The 19,959-nt window shown below is 46.5% G+C and overlaps 1 protein-coding gene across 1 annotated transcript in view; it reads left to right on the plus strand.

The window, feature by feature from the left end:
• The window catches only part of LOC308299706 (chondroitin sulfate proteoglycan 4-like), a gene marked incomplete at both ends in the record, with an annotated part of 62,556 nt that overhangs the window by 14,664 nt on the left and 27,933 nt on the right, over positions 1-19,959 (plus strand). Inside the window, 18 exons of the mRNA XM_080743496.1 lie at positions 624-1,775; positions 2,083-2,526; positions 2,717-2,838; positions 3,399-3,507; positions 3,852-5,177; positions 6,022-6,114; positions 6,307-6,686; positions 7,043-7,193; positions 7,380-7,487; positions 10,101-10,250; positions 10,592-10,774; positions 11,732-11,908; positions 12,654-12,852; positions 14,261-14,392; positions 14,726-14,901; positions 15,379-15,595; positions 16,146-16,317; positions 17,044-17,374. Of these exons, the coding sequence (XP_080599622.1) occupies positions 624-1,775; positions 2,083-2,526; positions 2,717-2,838; positions 3,399-3,507; positions 3,852-5,177; positions 6,022-6,114; positions 6,307-6,686; positions 7,043-7,193; positions 7,380-7,487; positions 10,101-10,250; positions 10,592-10,774; positions 11,732-11,908; positions 12,654-12,852; positions 14,261-14,392; positions 14,726-14,901; positions 15,379-15,595; positions 16,146-16,317; positions 17,044-17,374 (5,622 nt within the window). The remainder of the gene's footprint in view (positions 1-623; positions 1,776-2,082; positions 2,527-2,716; positions 2,839-3,398; positions 3,508-3,851; positions 5,178-6,021; positions 6,115-6,306; positions 6,687-7,042; positions 7,194-7,379; positions 7,488-10,100; positions 10,251-10,591; positions 10,775-11,731; positions 11,909-12,653; positions 12,853-14,260; positions 14,393-14,725; positions 14,902-15,378; positions 15,596-16,145; positions 16,318-17,043; positions 17,375-19,959) is intronic.

Genomic DNA, 19,959 nt, shown 5'->3' on the forward strand with positions numbered 1-19,959 from the left:
GATCCGGGGAAGGTCATGGGTACTGAAGCTACTTTAGAAATTATTCTGATCATGAAATTGTCATTAAAACCTGTCTTAATTAGCCAGTAGCTATGCCCCTCCCAAAAAGCTTTTGTCCAATGCTAGCTTAGAATAACTTCCTGCTTGCCAAGGTTTGCCTTGGCAACAGCCTTGGCAAGCTGCCGGTTGCTAAGCTAGCATTGGACAAAAGCTTTTAGGGGAGGGGCAGAGCTACTGGCTAATTGGCACATCTATAATCTTCTTGTCAACATAAATAGTTGACTAGCAGTATGCCCTCATGCGTTATACTTATTATAATTATGCTTCTTTATTAGATAGACACTTACAGTAAGGTGGAAATTAGGGCATCAGTGGGATTCAATTCAAAATGCACATTCCTGGCATCCTGGGCCACACCGGAAGTTGACTGACGAATGATTCAACCACAATTGCAGCAACACTGGTTTAATTTCTGTCTGTGTTGCATGTCCTTACCTCTTGCTCTGACCTCAGTTCCCAGTCTCTTTACTATTTTCTTGTCAAGATAAAAGATAACTTTGGAAGGAAAAATAATTCAATCCCTTCATTTATCTTCCGATTCTGTTCCTCTTCTCCCTCCTTAGGTGCGTTTGGACTTGGGATCAGGCGAGCGCTTGCTGCGCTCAGAGACTGGCCTTCATCACAGTGACATGGCCTGGCACACTATTGAACTGACCCACGACAACTATAAGATCTCCATGACTGTTGATCACACTCCCAGCACCAGCATCCATATGCCAGGGCCCGACCTGGAGCTCAGAACCCAGGACGGGCTCTTCGTCGGTGGGTCGGCCGGTCTGATTCGCCCTTACCTCCCCAACACCACAGGACACAACTCCACTGGGTTCCGAGGCTGCATAGGTGAAGTCGTCTTCAACGAGCTCAGCCTGCTGTCGAGCCTGAAACCGGACTCTGGGTCCAAAAGTGTCCATGAGGTTTCTCCCGGCTGCAGCCCTCAGTTTTCAGCAACAGAAGAAGACGCTGTTAGTTTTCGCAGCACCGGAGCCTTCATGTCGCTCGCGCCCTGGGACGCACCACTGGAAGGGGTCTTCGAATGTGAGCTGCGCCCCTCAGCCAAAGCAGACAATGGCGTGGTTCTGTACAGCTCTGCCCTTCGTGGAGGGTTTGTTGCCATAGAGATCAAATATGGCCAGCTGGTGGCAACAGTGGGCAGTGAAAAGGGCAGTAAAAAGCACCTGCGCTCTCGCTCACTCCCTCTTAGAATCAACACCTGGTACCCGATCCGACTGCGCCTGCTACCCGACAGCATCCAGCTCAGGGTAGGACAGGAGCTGGCCAACGCCAGCCTAGGTACGAACCTCCAGGGCCTCCGGCTCAGAGGGCCTCTCTATCTGGGAGGCCTGGATGAAAGAGCCCGGGGAGAAGCCAGGCAATCTGGGCTGCTGCTGACAGGAACCAGAGCTCTGTTAGCGGGAGGCGGGGGATCCTTCAGAGGATGCCTGAGAGAAATCAGAGTGAGCGGCCTAAGAACAGGCCTCCCGCACGCCGTCGTTACCAGGGACGTGTCTGTGGGTTGTAAGCCTGCAAACGTTCCAGAAGCACTGGCCTCCACCGGACCGACGGAGCAACCCCAGGCTGACGTCACCACTGAGCAGCAGCCGGCCAGCAATGGTCAGAACAGTGCAGACAGGAAGAAGAACTCCGGCTTCCTCTTGTTAAAGGAACTGGAGGTGGTGGAGGGAGGCAGTGCACTACTTGAACCCAAGCACATTAAGGTACAGCATGTTTGCGTGTTACGGTATCTCCCTGTATTATTGTTGTGTTGTATTTTACATTGTTGCCTGATATTTTTATTCATTGATATTTCAAACCTACAATTGATTATATAGTTCCCTAAAGATTAGAGGAGCTCGCTTGTGGCTGAAAATGTCCTTTTTGTACCTCCGAACTAACGGGACAAATTCTGTCTGGGTAAAATGAATGCTGGCTAGGAAACACTGCAACAACAATAACAATAATAGTAACAATTGAGTAGAAATGAATACAACTGAAATGCCTTGGCCTACATGTCTAAATACCCAGGTGAACCTGGACCTACGGCAGCTAGGTCTTCACCCGTCCCAGCTGCTGTTCACCGTTGAGGAACCGCCGGTCGGCGGCCGCCTGACACTCGACCCGGCCCCCAGACGCGGCGGGCCGAGGTCCGATGGAGAGGGGGGTGTCGACGAAGAGCAGAAGAAGGACACCGTGGAGGGAACTGGGAATGTTACAATAGAGGAGAAGGGTTCTTTCAGCATGCTGGACCTGTGGCAGGGCAGGGTCACGTACGCTCACGGAGGCTCCGAGGACCCGCGGGACTCCTTCATGTTCTCAGTGCGCTCCAGCGGTAAGGAGCTTCCTGACGACGTGAAGAACAGAAGCGTTCCCGTCCGCTTTGACATCGGCGTCAGTCCTGTGAACGACCCGCCCGAGCTCAGTCTGCCAGAGGGGAACCTCTTCACTCTGCTGAAAAACTCCAAACGCCAGGTACACAGACACTGCTCTGTCAGTGTGGGCGGGTGGGTGGGTGGGTGTATTTGCGTGAGTGCAGACTGCGCACACATACAAGCAGATCACCTTTCATTCTTTGTCACTTACCAGCATGTCTAGCAACTAACATTTCTTTTGTGTGTGTGCGTGTGCTTATGTGTGGCCTTGCGTGCGTGCGTTCAAACAGCTGACCACCAACACAGTGAGAGTATCAGATCCAGACAGTAAGGCTGAAGACTTGATGTTCAGCTCTCTGGGAAACATCAGCACTGATGCTGGGTATCTGGAGCACGAGGACCGCCCAGGCAGGTTGGTATCCTGGTGCCCATGTAGGTTGGTACACTGGCAGGTTGGTGCCTTTATGAGGTTAGTACCCTGGTAGGCTGGTACCCTGGTAGGCTGATACCCTGACAGGATAGTACCCTGGTAGGCTGGTACCCTGACAGAATAGTACCCTGGTAGGCTGGTACCCTAATAGGGTACCCTGGTAGGCTTGTACCCTGAGAGGTTAGTACCCTGGTACCTTGACAGGATAGTACCCTGGTAGGCTGGTACCCTGACAGGATACCCTGAGAGGTTTGTACCCTGACAGGCTAATACCCTGGTAGGCTGGCAGGTTGTTACTATAACAGGTTGGTATAATATATACAGTATCTAATAAATATTTAAATTTAATTGAATGTAATATTTATATTATTTAAATTAATTGTGTACAATTGTGATACAAATAATATCAATGAATATCAACAGATGAATCCATTATGAACAATTGTTGTTCATAATAGCAGCCATAAAAAGAACAAATCAGTCAAATAGACCAAAGTGAAAATGTACTTGAAATAATCCCTCCCCTGTCTTCTGTTTTCCAGACCCATCAACGTGTTCTCTTTGTCTGCCCTGGAGGAGGGAAAGATCGCTTTCATCCACAATGGAGTTCTTACATCCAGGCTAGCTCTCAGAGTCAGCGATGGACAAACCGTGAGTTCAACCTGGTCAAAGTAAAGGTGGTCTGTGGACAGGTCATGTTGTCTTAGTGTATAAATTGTGTGAATGGATTTGGGTCTATGTGGTGTAAAAGCTCTGTTGAAGGCCCCTGGCTGAAACGTGTTGGGGTTATTGGTGTGCGAATAAAAAAGTGGAAATGTGAGTACTTTTGCCTCCATTGATTCAGAGATTTGGTGCATGTTGTCTTTCAGAAGGTATTGAAGTACGTTATTAGTACATTTATCTACTGGTGTTCTTCTTCATTCGTTAATATAACGATTCAACTCAAGTGTATTGATGGTTATTTTAATATTATGATTAAACACTCCTCTCCTCAGGTGAGCAACACTGTAGTTCTGAGGGTCATGGCTGAGGAACTACGGCACAAACTGGCCAATAACACGGGACTGGAGGTGGACCAGGGCGGGGCCTCAGTCATCACAACCAATCACCTTGCGGTACAGGTCAACGTTGCCGATCAGTTAGTGGAAATCCGCTATGATGTCACACAGGCACCTCAGTATGGTGAGCTCCAGAGGTTACATTCAAGCGGAGAGTGGAAACCCACCGCTTCCTTTTCTCAGAAACTTCTAGTGAAAGAACGGATCAGATACCTCAGCACCTTCTATGGCCTCCAAACTCAGAACATCACCGATTACTTCAAATGCAGAATCCAAATCGGATCCCAGGCCTCGGAGGAAGTTGTATTCCCCATCACGGTGCGGTGGATCCACTTCAAGGTCACACACAACAAGATGGAGGTCAACGGTGTACGAACGAAGCTTCTGACTTCGGAGGACCTTTGTGCCATCTCCAAGGGAGTGAAACTCCTGGAGAGCGACCTCTGCTTCAGGCTCCTTACGGTGCCAAAGAAAGGCCAGCTAATGCTCGACCACAAAGCTCTCAAGAGAAACATGACCTTTTGTCAGAAGGACGTCACAGATGGCCTGGTGAAATACGAACTGGAGGACAGGCCGCAAGAAGACGCCAGGGACTCGTTCGTCTTCAAAGTGTTCTCCAAACACGCCAGCTCGGCAAAGTACGACTTCAGGGTCATCATCATGGCGGAATCGGCCGCCGTCACCTTGGTGAACAAGGGGCTGTCGGTCCTGGAGGGAGAGAGCAAAGTCATCACCAAGGACGTGCTCTTCGTCCACACGGCACAAAACAAGGCAGTCCACTACGCCGTCACGGCGAGTCCTCGCCACGGGCGGCTGAAGAGGATAAATCTCTCGAACTCCATGTCGCTCAACGACAACCTAACGACATTCAGCAACCAGGACATCGCAGAGGAGAGGCTCATGTACGTTCACGACGACAGCGAGACCCAACACGACTCCTTCACATTTCGCGCCTCCGTCTACAAGCCGCACAAACACGCCGGGAGGAAGGAGGACAAGAACGCCGCGGAGTACACCTTCAATATCTCCGCCCAGCTCGTCAACGACCAGAGACCCGCCCGGGTCGTCGATGAGGTTTTCCACGTGGCCCGCGAGGGCCAGCGGCTGCTGACGCTGGAGGACCTTCGCTACCATGACGAGGACTCTGACTTTGAGGACGGCTGGCTGGTGTACACGCGGAGGGGCATTCCCATGGGAGAGCTGGTGCTCGCCAGCGATACCACTCAGAAGCTGTACGAGTTCACTCAGCAGGACCTGGAGGAGGTTGGTTAACCCGCTCTTTCCCAAACGGGAAAGACACATTTGTGGGTCGCGGATACATTTTTATGGGTCACGACTCAAGTAAAAAATCCCTTTTTCTTTTCCCACATTTAAAAAAATAGATATATATGTATGTATTTCAAAATATATATCTTTTTTAATAATTATTTGTTTGGGGGGTTTCCGGTCCCACTTTGAGAATCACTGCTTTCGAGGACAGATTTTAGTGAGGAGAGTGTTGAGCAGTGGTTCCCAAACTTTTTAGCCTGTGACCCAAAACAGAAATTGGATATTCGCCCGGGACCCAAACTAGAGATTACAGCAGATCTGCAAGCTCACACAACACGTCACTTCGCATCATGTTGTGTGAGCTTGTAGATCGGCTATTTTCATAGGGGCTGTTAAGTATGACATCATTTTGTAGGCAGAGGAGAATTTCTGCCCCCAGTTTACGTGATTCTTTTTACTATTTTTACTATTTACACATTTTTCTTCTCTTTGTTGTTGAAAGAAAAGTGTTAGAATTATACTTTAGTCGTTATTTTTGTCTCGGATCTGTTGAAATAGCGAGGGACAGAAAATGCTCTGGGGGCAGAGTTCTCCTCTGCCTATAGGGCTACGTCAGATAATTTGGTATACAAGATAAAACATTTAATACCCTAATAGATGTGGGTGGTGGAGAGTAGAGCCCAAAAGGTCCTGTATCGTCCTGCTGTGAATTAGTTGTGGCATTTGGACGGGAAAACAATAAAAACACACTCATCCCTCACTCATAATACATTATGTTCCTCGCCTTCCTTGACTGTCATTTCTTTCCTTGCCTTCATACTGCCTCCTCTCCTCTCAGAAAAAGGTCCTGTTCATCCACAGAGGAGTCAGTTTTGGTCGTTTCGTGCTGTTTGTGACCGATGGGAAACATTACGTTTCAGCACTTCTAGAGGTGAGAACAAAATGTATCTGGTCAAAAATATGCAAAGACTTGCACAAAATGTTCAAGACTTTTAAAAAATAGCAGGTCTACAAGCTCGCTGTGAGCTTGTAGACCTGCTATTTTTTAATAGTTAAAGCATAAAATAATGCTTAAAGTGGTTAAAATCTAAATTGACCCTAAATGCCTTAATGTGTATCCCAGGTGAAGGCTCAGGACCCATACCTCCAGGTGAAGAACAACACTGGCCTCCTGGTGCAGCGAGGCGGGGTCGCGGCCCTGACCTCGGACAACCTCGGCGTCGCCACCAACCTCGACATCCGAGACCCACGGGAGGTGACCTACGAGGTCTTCCTGCCACCCAAATACGGCGCCCTCTTCTTCCTGGACGACAGCGGGCGGGACAGCGGCGGTGGCGTCGGCGTGGCGCCCGACGCCGCTTTGGTGTTCACCCAGCGAGACCTGTTGGCGGGACGTGTGGCCTATCGCCACGACGACAGCCGCCAGCTCTCAGACGTGTTCAACGTGTCGGCGAGGGCAAAGGAGAGGGAGAGGGTCGCTGACATGCCGACAGAGAGAGGGAGGTTGGCCTGCCTGTCATAATTATTACATGTCATTTAGGGATGGGAGTGGGACGATAAGCGATGTTATCGTTTATCGTGATAAAAAACACACACGATAATCGTGATATCGTCCTCCGTCATGCACTGGAATCATGTAATTTACCTTTTATTTTCTGAGCTGCATATCCGGTACCACTTCTTAAACCCTCTATAATTGGTAAAAGATACTTATAATAGTAATTAATAGTAATAATAGCAATGCGATGCGTTGTGAGCTTGTAGATCTGCAATGTTTTGGGCAAATGTTCCGCCCCAGGATAATGGATGTTCTTCGGTCACAATAATCATGACATGACATTTTGATATGGTCCCATCAGCCCCAGGGCGAGCAGAGAGGTGCAGTTGGACATGGGAGTGTCTGTGAAGATCTACCTAGAAAGCCACCAGAGGGCGCCAACGGTGCTCAGCAACACTCCTGTGGTGGTGGAGGGGAGGCAGAGTGTCACTGTCACCAGACAACACTTAGAGGTACACTACACACTACTGGTTCCCAAACTCTGGGTCCCATTTGTGGCCCCATTTGTGGGTCGCGGACACATTGTGTAACAAGTGCCATTTGTGGGAATTTGGTCTTTATTAATTGTTTCCATAATTAAAAACATATCATATCATATTTGTATATCATTTTTCTTTTTATTTATTCTTTTCCTCCAGGTGGTTCACGAGGACAGCCAACCCACAGAGATAGTTTTTTCTGTCAAAACCTCTCCTTCTCTGGGTTTCATCTTGAAGGCTTACCCTGGAGTTGGACAGAACTATAAGGTAAGTCTTAGACTAATTGAAGACATTAATATGTAAAGACGGTGACGTTGATGAAGAACTGGGCATGTTCAGTCATTTGCCGTCCTCGCTAGCCGTCTGTAGTGATGAGGGGGATAAATACTATTCAAATGCACACTAGATCAGGGTTTCCCAAAGTGGGTGCCAGTCCAGGGGTGCCTCAGGATAATCTGATAATATTTGGAATTCATCAATATCACTACATCAATATCACTTCACTATGCTTAGTAAAACAGACATTTGCACTGTACTTGATGAGTTCTTCCATCTACAGCCAACTCTCTTCACCAAAAACAGCAGATCGTCTATTTTTGGTGAACCTTCCCCCCAGAATATAGCGATGCTATAAAAAGTAAAAAAAACGTAAAGTATAAAAAGTACCAGTAAGACTCCCTAATCGGGAGATAAGCGACCATAGGTCGCTTATCGGCATTTTATGTGAGCTGCAGTGGAGGGGGTCCTCCACTAGGGGCGTCACCACTTTTGCATCCGTTCTGGAGCACGAGGAGTGGGTGGTCCCCGGGAATTCCCCGTGAGCAGCCCCGTTGGGGTGGTCATTTGGTCATTTTTGCACATTTGGTCATTTTTTACACTTGGGGGTCCCCCAGGGAGCTGGGGGTCCCTGGGGCTCGGGGGGTCCTTGGAGGTTGTAGTTTGGCAGGCAAGGAGTGTGTGTGCAAAATGTGGCATGGATCGGGTCAACGGTTGCGGAGATATGAGCAGGGAAAAAGTGTGACATGTGACCACATTTGGTCATTTTTTACATCTGGGGGTCCCCCAGGGACCTGGGGGTCCCTGGGGCTCCGGGGGTCCTTGGAGGTTGTAGTTTGGCAGTCAAGGAGTGTGTGTGCAAAATCTGGCATGGATGGGGGCAACGGTTGTGGAGATATGAGCAAGGCAAAAGTGTGACGGACGGACGGACTGACTGACTCACCCACGGACAGCCTGTGGAGGTTTTGGTAGTAAATGCAACCTACGGTCGCAATAACACACATATTTTCTGATATTTCTCTGTGACATAGCCTACTGTATCTTGGGTGGAAAGATGTGCATATTTATGTCGCATAATAAATGTGGCATGGATCGGGTCAACGGTTGCGGAGATATGAGCAGGGAAAAAGTGTGACATGTGACCACATTTGGTCATTTTTTACATCTGGGGGTCCCCCAGGGACCTGGGGGTCCCTGGGGCTCCGGGGGTCCTTGGAGGTTGTAGTTTGGCAGTCAAGGAGTGTGTGTGCAAAATTTGGCATGGATGGGGGCAACGGTTGTGGAGATATGAGCAAGGCAAAAGTGTGACGGACGGACGGACTGACTGACTCACCCACGGACAGCCTGTGGAGGTTTTGGTAGTAAATGCAACCTACGGTCGCAATAACACACATATTTTCTGATATTTCTCTGTGACATAGCCTACTGTATCTTGGGTGGAAAGATGTGCATATTTATGTCGCATAATATAATGTATCTAAAAATTAACAGTATAATTCAGGGGTGCCGTGGAGGAAAAGGTTATTTACAGGGGTGACCTGAGTCAAAAAGGTTTGAAAACCCCTGTCCCCTGCCCTAGATTCATGACAAGTCCCGTAAAAGACGCGCTGTGATTGGCCAGTAGTCAGTTTGACTGGCAGCGTGCCCTGCGCTTTTGCGAACGTCCGGCCCCCAGTTATTACAGGTCGCTCCAATTAACTGCATCGGCGGATGAGTCATCTAGCTTTTTATATCTATGAATAAAATGCCTGTCTTTGTTTTTGTACAAGCTGAGAGTGTTGCCAGATTTGCCGGATTCTGTGAGTGAAACAAGCGACCAGGTCTATGAAAACAAGCCCCAAAAAAGCGACCAGTTTTCATAATATCTGTTGATGATATTGTATTTTTGTGTTATTTTTGAGCGGTGGTAAACCGCTCCATAGAGTGGCTGTGCGTGTGTCTGTAGCCACTTTTTCCTCAGCGTTTTGCCATAGCAATGTGTTTCTCCTCAGCGTTTTGCCATAGCAATGTGTGTGTGTGTGTGTGTGTGTGTGTGTGTGTGTGTGTGTGTGTGTGTGTGTGTGTGTGTGTCTCCTCAGCGTTTTGCCATAGCAATGTGTGTGTGTGTGTGTGTGTGTGTGTGTGTGTGTGTGTGTGTGTGTGTGTGTGTGTGTGTGTGTGTAGCCTGTATTACATCACCAATTACATCCTAGTCTGTAGCCACTTTTTCCTCAGCGTTTTGCCATAGCAATGTGTGTGTGTGTAGCCTGTATTACATCACCAATTACATCCTAGACCTATATCATAGTCTGAAGACGTTATGCAAGCACGGCCACCGCTCATTTCACATTGGGTGTGATTTTTGTATGCTACATTAACGAATTGAATACATAGAACCACAATGGAAACAAGTCCTCAGAACCTTTTTGTGTTATTCTTTTAGCCCCAATGTATGACTGTACCCCGTGCTGTTTGCATCACTGTCTAATGAAGTATTCAATCAATCAATCAATCAATCAATCAATCAATCAATCAATCAGTCAATCAATCAATCAATCAATCAATCAGTCAGTCAATCAATCCCTCCAGGACACCAGAGCACAGCCCATCACCTCCTTCACCCAGGAGGACGTGAACCTGGGCACGGTGCTCTACCAGAACCGGGACCCAGGGGGCGCCAATGACTCTGTCCTATTGGATGCCAGCAACGGAGTGACACATGTTGGGCCAATCAGGTTGCAGATCGACGTGATTCCCCTGCTCCTCCCCTTACAGGTACACTATGTTTGTTGTTCAAATGTTTACAAAATCTGAACTACATAAAAAACCATTACACCTGAGCATAGGTTTACAATTATAGCTGGGTGATATGAATTCAAATTGTAAAACATAAATAAAATAAATTATAATATACACCATACATCCATATTTGACGTTTCTGTATTTTCTTGTGAACTGTAAACATCCTCATATTGCACAATTTAACAGTGTATCATTATGTTGACTGGAGAATGATTAATTATGGAAGTCAAGACCACGTTACTGGCTAACAGTGATTTTGCAAGTTTGTCAATGAATCAGTCCCGTCATTGGTTGATGATCCCTTATATTGACAGGTGGCTGACTTGACCGTTGACGAGGGGTCATCCCTGCCGCTGACCTCGGACACAGTCAAGGTCACCAGTCATCACTTCTCCGGGATGAACTTTGTGTACCAGGTGGTGACGGCTCCGAGACACGGACAGTTAGAGCACAGCAGGATACCTGGCATGGCCATCACTGCCTTCACTCATGCAGAGGTTAGACCATACATGATGGGCAACTGGCGGCCCGGGGGCCACATGCGGCCCTCACCTTCACTTAATGTACTTGTATTTAAGTTCATAAAGTTAACATAAGAACATATAAATGCATTTGACATTTAAAAAAAAAGTTAATTTTCCGGATTCCAATTCAAAAATAGCAAAAATAGCAGATCTCCAAGCTCAAAACGTGTCGCAGTAGATCAGCTATTTTTGCTATGTATATGCTGGAGAGAGTGTGAAAATATAGTGGCCCTCTCCATCATCAAAGTTGCCCACCCCTGGGTTAGACACACGCATGCATTCACTGGTATTGTGTAGTTTACAATGTACAGAATTGTAAAAGGATACACCTAAAAAAGCCTATGGCTTGTTTCAATTTAGAGCCTACAGTGGAGGCAGATGGGGCAGGGCTGTCACAATATACAGATCAATCTAAAAAGAATATTGTGTAAAAGTAAATCGTCTTGAAACTTTCATATGTTCTAGTCTAGATAGATTGCACATGCAGTGAATTATTCCAAACCTTTTTTGTTAAGCTTTTGAATATTTATGGCATACTAGCTCATGAATATCAAAAGTCCATGTTTCAAAATATTACAATATTACACGAGACCACTCAAAATAAGGATTTATAATGGAGAAATGTCAACCTTTTGAACCCAGAGTTGCTTGAAGTCCAGTGGGAAGTTTATGCAGTCAGTTATGATTTGGGGTGCTAGGGCATCTGCAATGCTTTTTACACAATATTCTATTTTCTTTTTAGATTGATATGTACATAGGCATAGCATAAGTCATAAGACCAACAGCATGTACATGAATCTACACAATGTATCTACAGCACAAGCTCACAATGCATCACGTTGAGAGCTTGTAGATCGGCTATTTTCGCCAAAGAGATTTGGTGTAGAGGGAAAAATACCCGTCTCTGTTCTCCTCTTGTCTACGTCGAAGGTGGAACGTGAGTACATCTCCTACGTCCATGACGGCAGTGACACGGTGAGCGACAACTTCACCGTGGTGGCGAACCAGACGGAGATCATGAAGCACAGTCTCCCTTTCACGGCTCAGATCAACATCATACCTGTCAATGACGAGACTCCTGTCGTCACAGCTAACAGGCCGCTGAAGGTGAGCACCGCAATAAAGAGACAGATTACAGAAACGAGATTAATCGAATAATCGAGCCCTGGAATTATTTTATGCTTTAACTATTGAAAAATAGCAGATATACAAGGTCACAGCACAGCACTCGTAGATCTGCTGACATCTTTTTGCAAATGTTGAATATATCTTTTTTTAAAGCGAACATTTGTAACTCAAATATTTGCTTCTGGGGGACCGTGGAACAACATATTTTGAGATGGGGGTCCGTGGCCAAATACATGTAATTTTAAGTTTGAGAACCACTGACATAGAAACATGCGTTTTTCAAAAAACCTTGAAGGATTTAGAAGACATTATAGAATCGGTCAAACATATTCAAAGACTTGAATATGTTTGACCCGAAAATTTCAAGATTTTTCAATAAGAGCAGATCTACAAGCTTGTATATCTACTATTTTTAATAGTTAAAGCATACAATAATGGTTAAAGTAATAATGCGTAATAATGCAGAATCAGTTAATCATTTCACTTAAAGAACGATTTCACTCATTGACCATTCTTCATATAAAAGGTCCTTTGTAATGCTATAATCAATTACATTTATAATCAATTCAATTGATTAGTTCAATTAACTGTTGCACCTCTACACAAGTATTTTCCTCTCCTCTCCTCTCCTCTCCTCTCCTCTCCTCTCCTCTCCTCTCCTCTCCTCTCCTCTGCTCTGCTCTGCTCTGCTCTGCTCTCCTCTCCTCTCCTCTCCTCTCCTCAGGTGTGGGTTGGCTCTGTGACAGAGATAACAGTGGATGACCTGAGTGCGGATGATCTGGACACTGGGCCAGAGGATCTGGAGTTCATCGTCACCCCACCCAGCAACGGTCACCTGGCCTTGAAGAGCGCCCCTTCCAGGCACATCCTCAACTTCACCCAGATGCACATAATGAGCAGACAACTGGTGTTCAAGCACAGTGGTGAGAGAACTACAATTGAGAAGGAAACCTGACTATAAATGCATTGATTGTGGGTGCTGGCTGCTGGACTAAAGAGGCTTAGGCCATGACTATACAGAGCTGGATTTTTCATATATCCCGGTTTTTCAGATATCCACATAGAAAAATATCTAGGTCCACATGAGAAAGATATCTAGGTCTAAAATAATCTGAGTCCCCAGACCTCCACTGGGGGACAAGCACACACACAGTAAAGTCTTAAGAGATATCCGGGTACCGTGTCTACACGGATCCTGTGAATCGGATATTTTTCAATGTCTGCACTTATTTATCTGGTTTAAAAAATATCCAGCTTCGCGGCCGAAATATCCAGCCCCAACAGCACAAAACAATTTCTAGCTTCAGAAATATCCAGCTCTGTGTAGCCATGGCCTTAATGTCACAGAGGCAGAGACCGCACACTAAAACATTAAAGCATTGGTCTTCAACGTTTTCAGGTCAAGGATCCCTTAGTTGAGAGAGAGATGAAGCAGGGACCACCACAACCTTTTCAGAGATTCCATATAGTTTAATTGTTTGACAGCACAATCATCATCGTCTATTTTGGATTCACGTCAATTTGTGTTTTCAAATATTTAACCACTTGAACCGTCATTACTTAAAGTTATACCATGTAACTTTTTTTATAAAACAAATCTTAAAATTGTCCTAACTGTTAAATCGCTAAAGTTTTAGAACCCCCACTCTGTTATTTTCAGCTTCTGAAGCCTTCTCTTTATATGTTTTCTATGAGTTGTGAGGGGGGGAGAATTTCCCGGCAAAATGATGTCATCTCCCACATGATACACTACCGGCCAATCACAGCGCCGATCATACACCACCGGCCAATCACAGCGAGTCTTGCTGTCTCTAAAGGAAGTAGCTTCCCTCAGCAACTGTGTTTACATTGGTGAAGGAATCTTGCTTGCTACTCCCTCAATCCTGGTCTAAAAATGATGGGAGACGGCTCTACGGAATCGTATCGGCGAGGCGGAGATGCTCGCGACGGCCGCGGGGGTCCGCGGACCCCCGTTCCGGTGGTCCGCGGCGACTCCGGCCGAAAAAAGCAATACCGCTACTGACCACTAGTTGAGCAGCTTCCACAGTACAGCTTTAATATACTTGACCTTTCACACTGTACTTAGTCTGTTCTTTTCCCCCTCTACACCAAAGCTCTTTTCCGAGATTTTTTGGCTAAAGTTCTCAGAATATGGTTAATATAAAAAAGGAGAAAAAAAGGTTTCTATGACTCAAAGATTTGGAGGACCCCCTCCCCTGTAGTAACTCTGGGGTCCGGACCCCCTGTTGAAGACCCCTGCACTAAAGTATTAAAGTCGAATGCAATATAATTAATTAGCAGCTGTTGTGTGATTGATGTGTTTGCGTGCAGGTGCACTGTCAGGTGGATTTCACTTCCAGGTCAATGACGGGGTGAACTTTGCACCTCGTCAGATCTTCAGCACAGTCGCCCGCTCTCTGCTGCTCACCCTGCAGAGAAACAAGCCATTAGAAGTCTACCCAGGTACAGTACCACACGCACGCACGCACAACCACAAGCACGCGCGCACGGGCATGGATGCACAGACACACATGGGCATGGCACATAAACATACACTGAATCAATCACTAGATGGCACCGTTGAGACCAGAAGGAGGTTAGTTCAAATTCACAGTTCACAATTCACATTCAAGTGCGCTGTCAAGCTATACAACACAAAATTAAAACATTTAAATTTAAATAAAGTTTTTCTAATGTAACTTTTTTTTTATGTGTTTTCAAGTATATTTCTGGCCATTATATTTATAAATATTGAAACATTTTTATCTGATTAAATGGTCGGCTTTCCCCCACCAGGCTCTGTGACACCCGTCACTCACAGAGAGCTTCAGGTGGTGACCAACGACGACACCGACTCCAGAGGAAACTACTCTGTGGTGTTTGTGGTGACCGCTCCTCCTAAACTGGGCCGCCTGATCACCAAACTACCAGACAACTCCACCCGCTCCGTGGCCACGTTCACACAGGACATGGTAAGCCTGTGCAAATAATAAATATATAGGGTTGTCACGATTATGACATTTTACATGACGATTAATTGTCACTCAAATAATTGCGATTAACGATTTAATTGTGTTTTTGTCGTTGACATTTACATCAAGTGTAAAAACAGTCATATAGCACTGTGAGGGGGGGCTTACTGGTCCGGGCGCATACCACTTAGGCACTGCCACATAGACACGGATGCCTGGCAGTGTCGCCGGTTCGATTCCCGATCCGGAAGACCTTTGCCGCATGTCGCTCCCCGTCTCTCCCCCCATTTCCTGTCAGTCTACTGTCCTATCAATAAAGGCATAAAAGCCCAAAAAACTAATCAAAAAAAAAAAAGAGAATAGGGGAAAAAAGAGAAAAGAAAGAAAGAACAAAGTATAGGATGCCCAGCGACACATACGAAAACAAATTGCAACCATCATCTCTGTCTCTTGTCTTTGGATCTATCTCTCTTTCAGGTGAATGAGGGAGCTCTCTGGTATGAACAGAACCAGCTGGAGTCGGTGGGCTGGTCAGCTAAAGACTCCTTCTCCTTCAGCGTGTCCTGTCCGCCTGCTGTTCTTCCTCCACATGCCTTCACCATCCTCATCTCCTACCAGGCCAGCTCACACCCCCACAACAACCAGGACCAACAGCAGCAGCAGAGACACAGGACCAGGCTGCAGGCCAACACCGGTAAGACCTTCTTCCAGAAGAAATAACAACAGTCATTATCATTCAGGTCACACGTTTTCTTTAGCATAACAAAGAATGCTATATTACATAGAATTAAATGTGATTTTTATTTGTTCTAGTTTGACATACAAACGTGGGCTTCAAAAATCATAAATATTGATGTACTGTAATACACATGTAGCCTAAAGCCACTATTGTCAGTAAAAGGAACCTACCGTTTAGTACAGGGGTCCTGATTCTGAAACTGTTTTATATCTGGACCCATGTTATGATTTTTTTGTATTTATTTTTTTGCTACCCGATGCCTGCTGCGAGTCCCTTTAGTTACAGGGGAGGGCGGACCGGGTGGGTAATTTATCAAATTGTCAGAATATAAAAAAGACTTGGAGTTGGATGGGTGCGTTTCGCTTACTAGGCTAGTGTTTCGCCACGTCGTTACCGAGGTTACTCTGATCCAAATCTCCATGTTTGCCACCGAGCACAGGACTAAGCAGCCGAGGCGCTGCATTGTGTATTCTTGAACGTCAGTGACAAACTCTCTTGATCTCAGGTGCCGTGGTGCCAGAGGGAGGCAGAGTTGTGATCGACAGCTCAAAGCTGGACGCCTCCAACCTCCTGGGAAAGGTTCCGTTACCTCAGCGACAGAGACACCAGGTCCTGTACTATGTGACGTCCCTGCCGCGCCACGGGGTTCTGGCGGCAGGGGCGTACAACCTCACCAGGTACAGTATAGTATAGTCGTTCTGCGACGCGTTGTGAGCTTAGAGGTCGGCTATTTTTGGTGCTTGATACCACACTGAACTAAGCATTATCAAGTCAATACTGGAGATGTGGAGTACGGCATGGATTTCTATACAGAAAGGGCAATTATTTCCACATAAGATGCTGCATTCAAGTTCAGGAGAGTTTGGACCAGGCAATTCTCTTGAATGCTGGTATACAGCAGCATGGAAAGAGGGCATTTTTCCATTTCTTTCACTATAATGAAAACTGCATTCATGGTCTGGAGAGGGCACTTTTTACAGACGGGTAAAAGGGCAGGGGCTCAAGCCCCCTTTGATGTATACCGTATGTGTGCATGTGCCTGCTGCGGTGGTCCTCAACCTTTTCAGTCTGTGACCCCCCACACACCCACCCAAAATAATCATATTTGAACTGAAACTGGAACTGGAACTGGATCTCAACCAATCATATTATTGGTTGAGATCTGTTAGTACTGGCCAATGTAATCTCGCGTTACGCTTTTGTTTGACAAGAAGTAAGGATGGAGTTTTGGGGACCTTTGTTATAAGAATACACATTTGGCAACTTTTTTTGCCTCCCCATTATAACAAATATTTGAGATGTAATGTGTTGCTCAAAGATGTATTGTAAATATGAAAATATGAAGGAAAAACCAAATCTCACCTTTGCTGTCTATCCTTCTCATCACTTATTCTGCCATGCAGGGACCAGCTCCAGTTCTCCCAGCACACCCTGGAGAAGTTTGGCATCACATACACCCACGACGACACAGAGACCAGGAGCGACAGCTTCACATTCAGGGCGTGGGTGGCTCCTTTGGACCCCTCCTCCACCTCTTCATTTCCCATATATTCCACACTTTCCTCCACCTCGTCTTCGGACTCGGGAGACCTCGACGACCTCCTGGCGTTGACGGACACCTTCAACATCACGGTGACCCCCGTCAATGACCAGCCGCCGCTCAGCAGGACCAGATCCCCCCCGATGAAAGTGGTGGTGGGGGAGACGGTCACACTGGGCCCAGAGAACCTGCAGGTGCACCAGAGTCCCATGAAGCACACATACATACATACATTACGGTGGTGGGCTTCTCATTATTAGTCTGGTTGCCCTACAGGGGCAACCAGACTACAGTACTTGCCAGCAGAGCACGCAAGTACTGCGATCAGCTGGGTGTGTATGTCGGTGTCCTTCTTTGTTTAAGCCCGTAGCCCAATTAGGTACCAGCCCAGCCAGCACGCCCACATGGGTCCCGCATGGGTATGAGTTGGGCTTCCCTACATGGGCCCCACCTGGGAATGTCCGCGGTTTCCACAAGGGTCCCTCGTGGGTTAGCCCACGTGGGCTCAACGTGGGTTCTACATGGGCCCTGGGTTGGCCCCACCTCGGCAAATTTATATGGGACCCAGGTGGGAACCACTTGGGCTAGCCCACGTGTGCTCAACGTGGGTTCTACATGGGCTCTGGGTGGGCCCCACCTCGGCAAATTTATATGGGACCCAGGTGGGAACCACTTGGGCTAGCCCACGTGGGTTCTATGTGGGAATGTCCGCGGTTTCCACAAGGGTCCCTCGTGGGTTAGCCCACGTGGGCTCTGAGTGGGTTCTGCATGGGTCCTGGGTGGGCCCCACCTTGGTAAATTTATATGGGACCCAGGTGGGACCCACTTGGGCTAGCCCACGTAGGCTCTGGGTGGGTTCTGCATGGGTCCTGGGTGGGCCCCACCTTGGTAAATTTATATGGGACCCAGGTGGGAGCCGCTTGGGCTAGCCCACGTAGGCTCTGGGTGGGTTCTGCATGGGTCCTGGGTGGGCCCCACCTTGGTAAATTTATATGGGACCCAGGTGGGAGCCGCTTGGGCTAGCCCACATAGGCTCTGGGTGGGTTCTGCATGGGTCCTGGGTGGGCCCCACCTCGGCAAATTTATATGGGACCCAGGTGGGAGCCGCTTGGGCTAGCCCACGTAGGCTCTGGGTGGGTTCTGCATGGGTCCTGGGTGGGCCCCACCTTGGCAAATTTATATGGGACCCAGGTGGGAGCCGCTTGGGCTAGCCCGCATGTGCTCTACATGGGTTATACATGGGCCCTGGGTGGGCCCCACCTTGGCAAATTTATTTAGGAGGCAATTCTATGTCGGAACCATAGGGGATAAATGTGGGATCCAAGTGGGCTCAACCTTGCTCCTAGGCAAATGTAAGTAGTTTCTGACTGGGCCTTCGATGTGCGATGGTTCCTTTTGGTCCTAGACATCAACCATATTAATAATTGTAAACAGTAAACACATGAAATATTTTTGCAAGGATGAAAGTAGACAATATATTTTGACAAAGTTTATTAAACAAAAACTTTGTTAATACAAACACAATGTAAATAAAGAGCAGCAGTGTCAAGAGCATGCAGTGTCAAAAGGCACAAATAGCAAATGTACATAAAGAGCAGCAGTGTCAGAGTAAATATACATACGGTATATGTACATATGTGTCCCAATCTCCCCAGGAGCCAGTCATTGCAATTTTTTTCATTTTCATTTTTTCATTTCATTTGAAAGCTGGGGATCATAGCTACAAAATGATATATTGGTTGTGGAGATTGACCCAACAGTTTTGAAGATATGGCTTATAGAATGATGCCATGCTGAAATAGTACTTTTGAGATATTCAAGTTTTAAATAAATTTCTAACCTGCAATGACCTGACTCCGCCACATGGGGAGCAATCTTCAATTCAATCTTCAATTCAAAGAAGCTTTATTGGCATGAGAACACAAACGTTTACACAGTGGTGGAAAAAGTACCAACATTTTATAATAAAGTAAAGTATCAATTCTGCAATGTAGAATCACTCTGTTACAAGTAAAAGTCCAGAATAAAAAATGTACTTGAGTAAAAGTACAAAAGTATTGGTATCCAAATGTACTTAAAGTACCAAAAGTAAAAGTACAAAATGTTTGAAAATAGCAGATCTACAAGCTCACAACGCGTCGCACCGCAATGCGTTGTGAGCTTGTAGATCGTCTATTTTCAAATAGCCTTGGTATAACATAGGGCTAAAGTGGTTTATGTATGTTTTAAACTTTAGTTATTGCTCTCTAAAAAGATAATGCCACAACAGCATCTCAAGCATTATTGGGCTAAATGTAAAGACGCTACAGTGCGCCAACCGTGAAGCAGTTTAACCAATTTGCTACATACGTCTACACAAACGGTCAGATTACAAAGATAAATTGCTTAGTGAAGGCTCACAGATGTCACCATAGGGTACGCTCCAGCAGAATGTCCCGTAATGATCGTATTATTTAATGAGGAGCATTTTAATCCGATCGGTCGTCGTTTCCTTAAAAAGGTATTAATGTATCTAAGTGCAGTACACCTCGCAACCGATGGGGTCGCATGGCTGAAAAACAACAGAAAATGGCATCTGATCGGATTAAAATGCAGTTTATTAAACAATACGAAAGATACGGGTAATTCTGCTTGAGCGTACCATACTGTGACATCTGTGAGACTTCAGTAAGCACGTTATCTTTGAAATATGAAGGTTTTTGTAGACGTACGTAGCAAATAGGATTAACTGCTCAACACGAGGTTGAAGTGAACCTATTACGTGTGCAACAGGGCTAAC

This window comes from Nannobrachium achirus (genome assembly GCF_963921795.1).
Source record: "Nannobrachium achirus genome assembly, chromosome: 15".
Classification (NCBI taxonomy): domain Eukaryota; kingdom Metazoa; phylum Chordata; class Actinopteri; order Myctophiformes; family Myctophidae; genus Nannobrachium; species Nannobrachium achirus.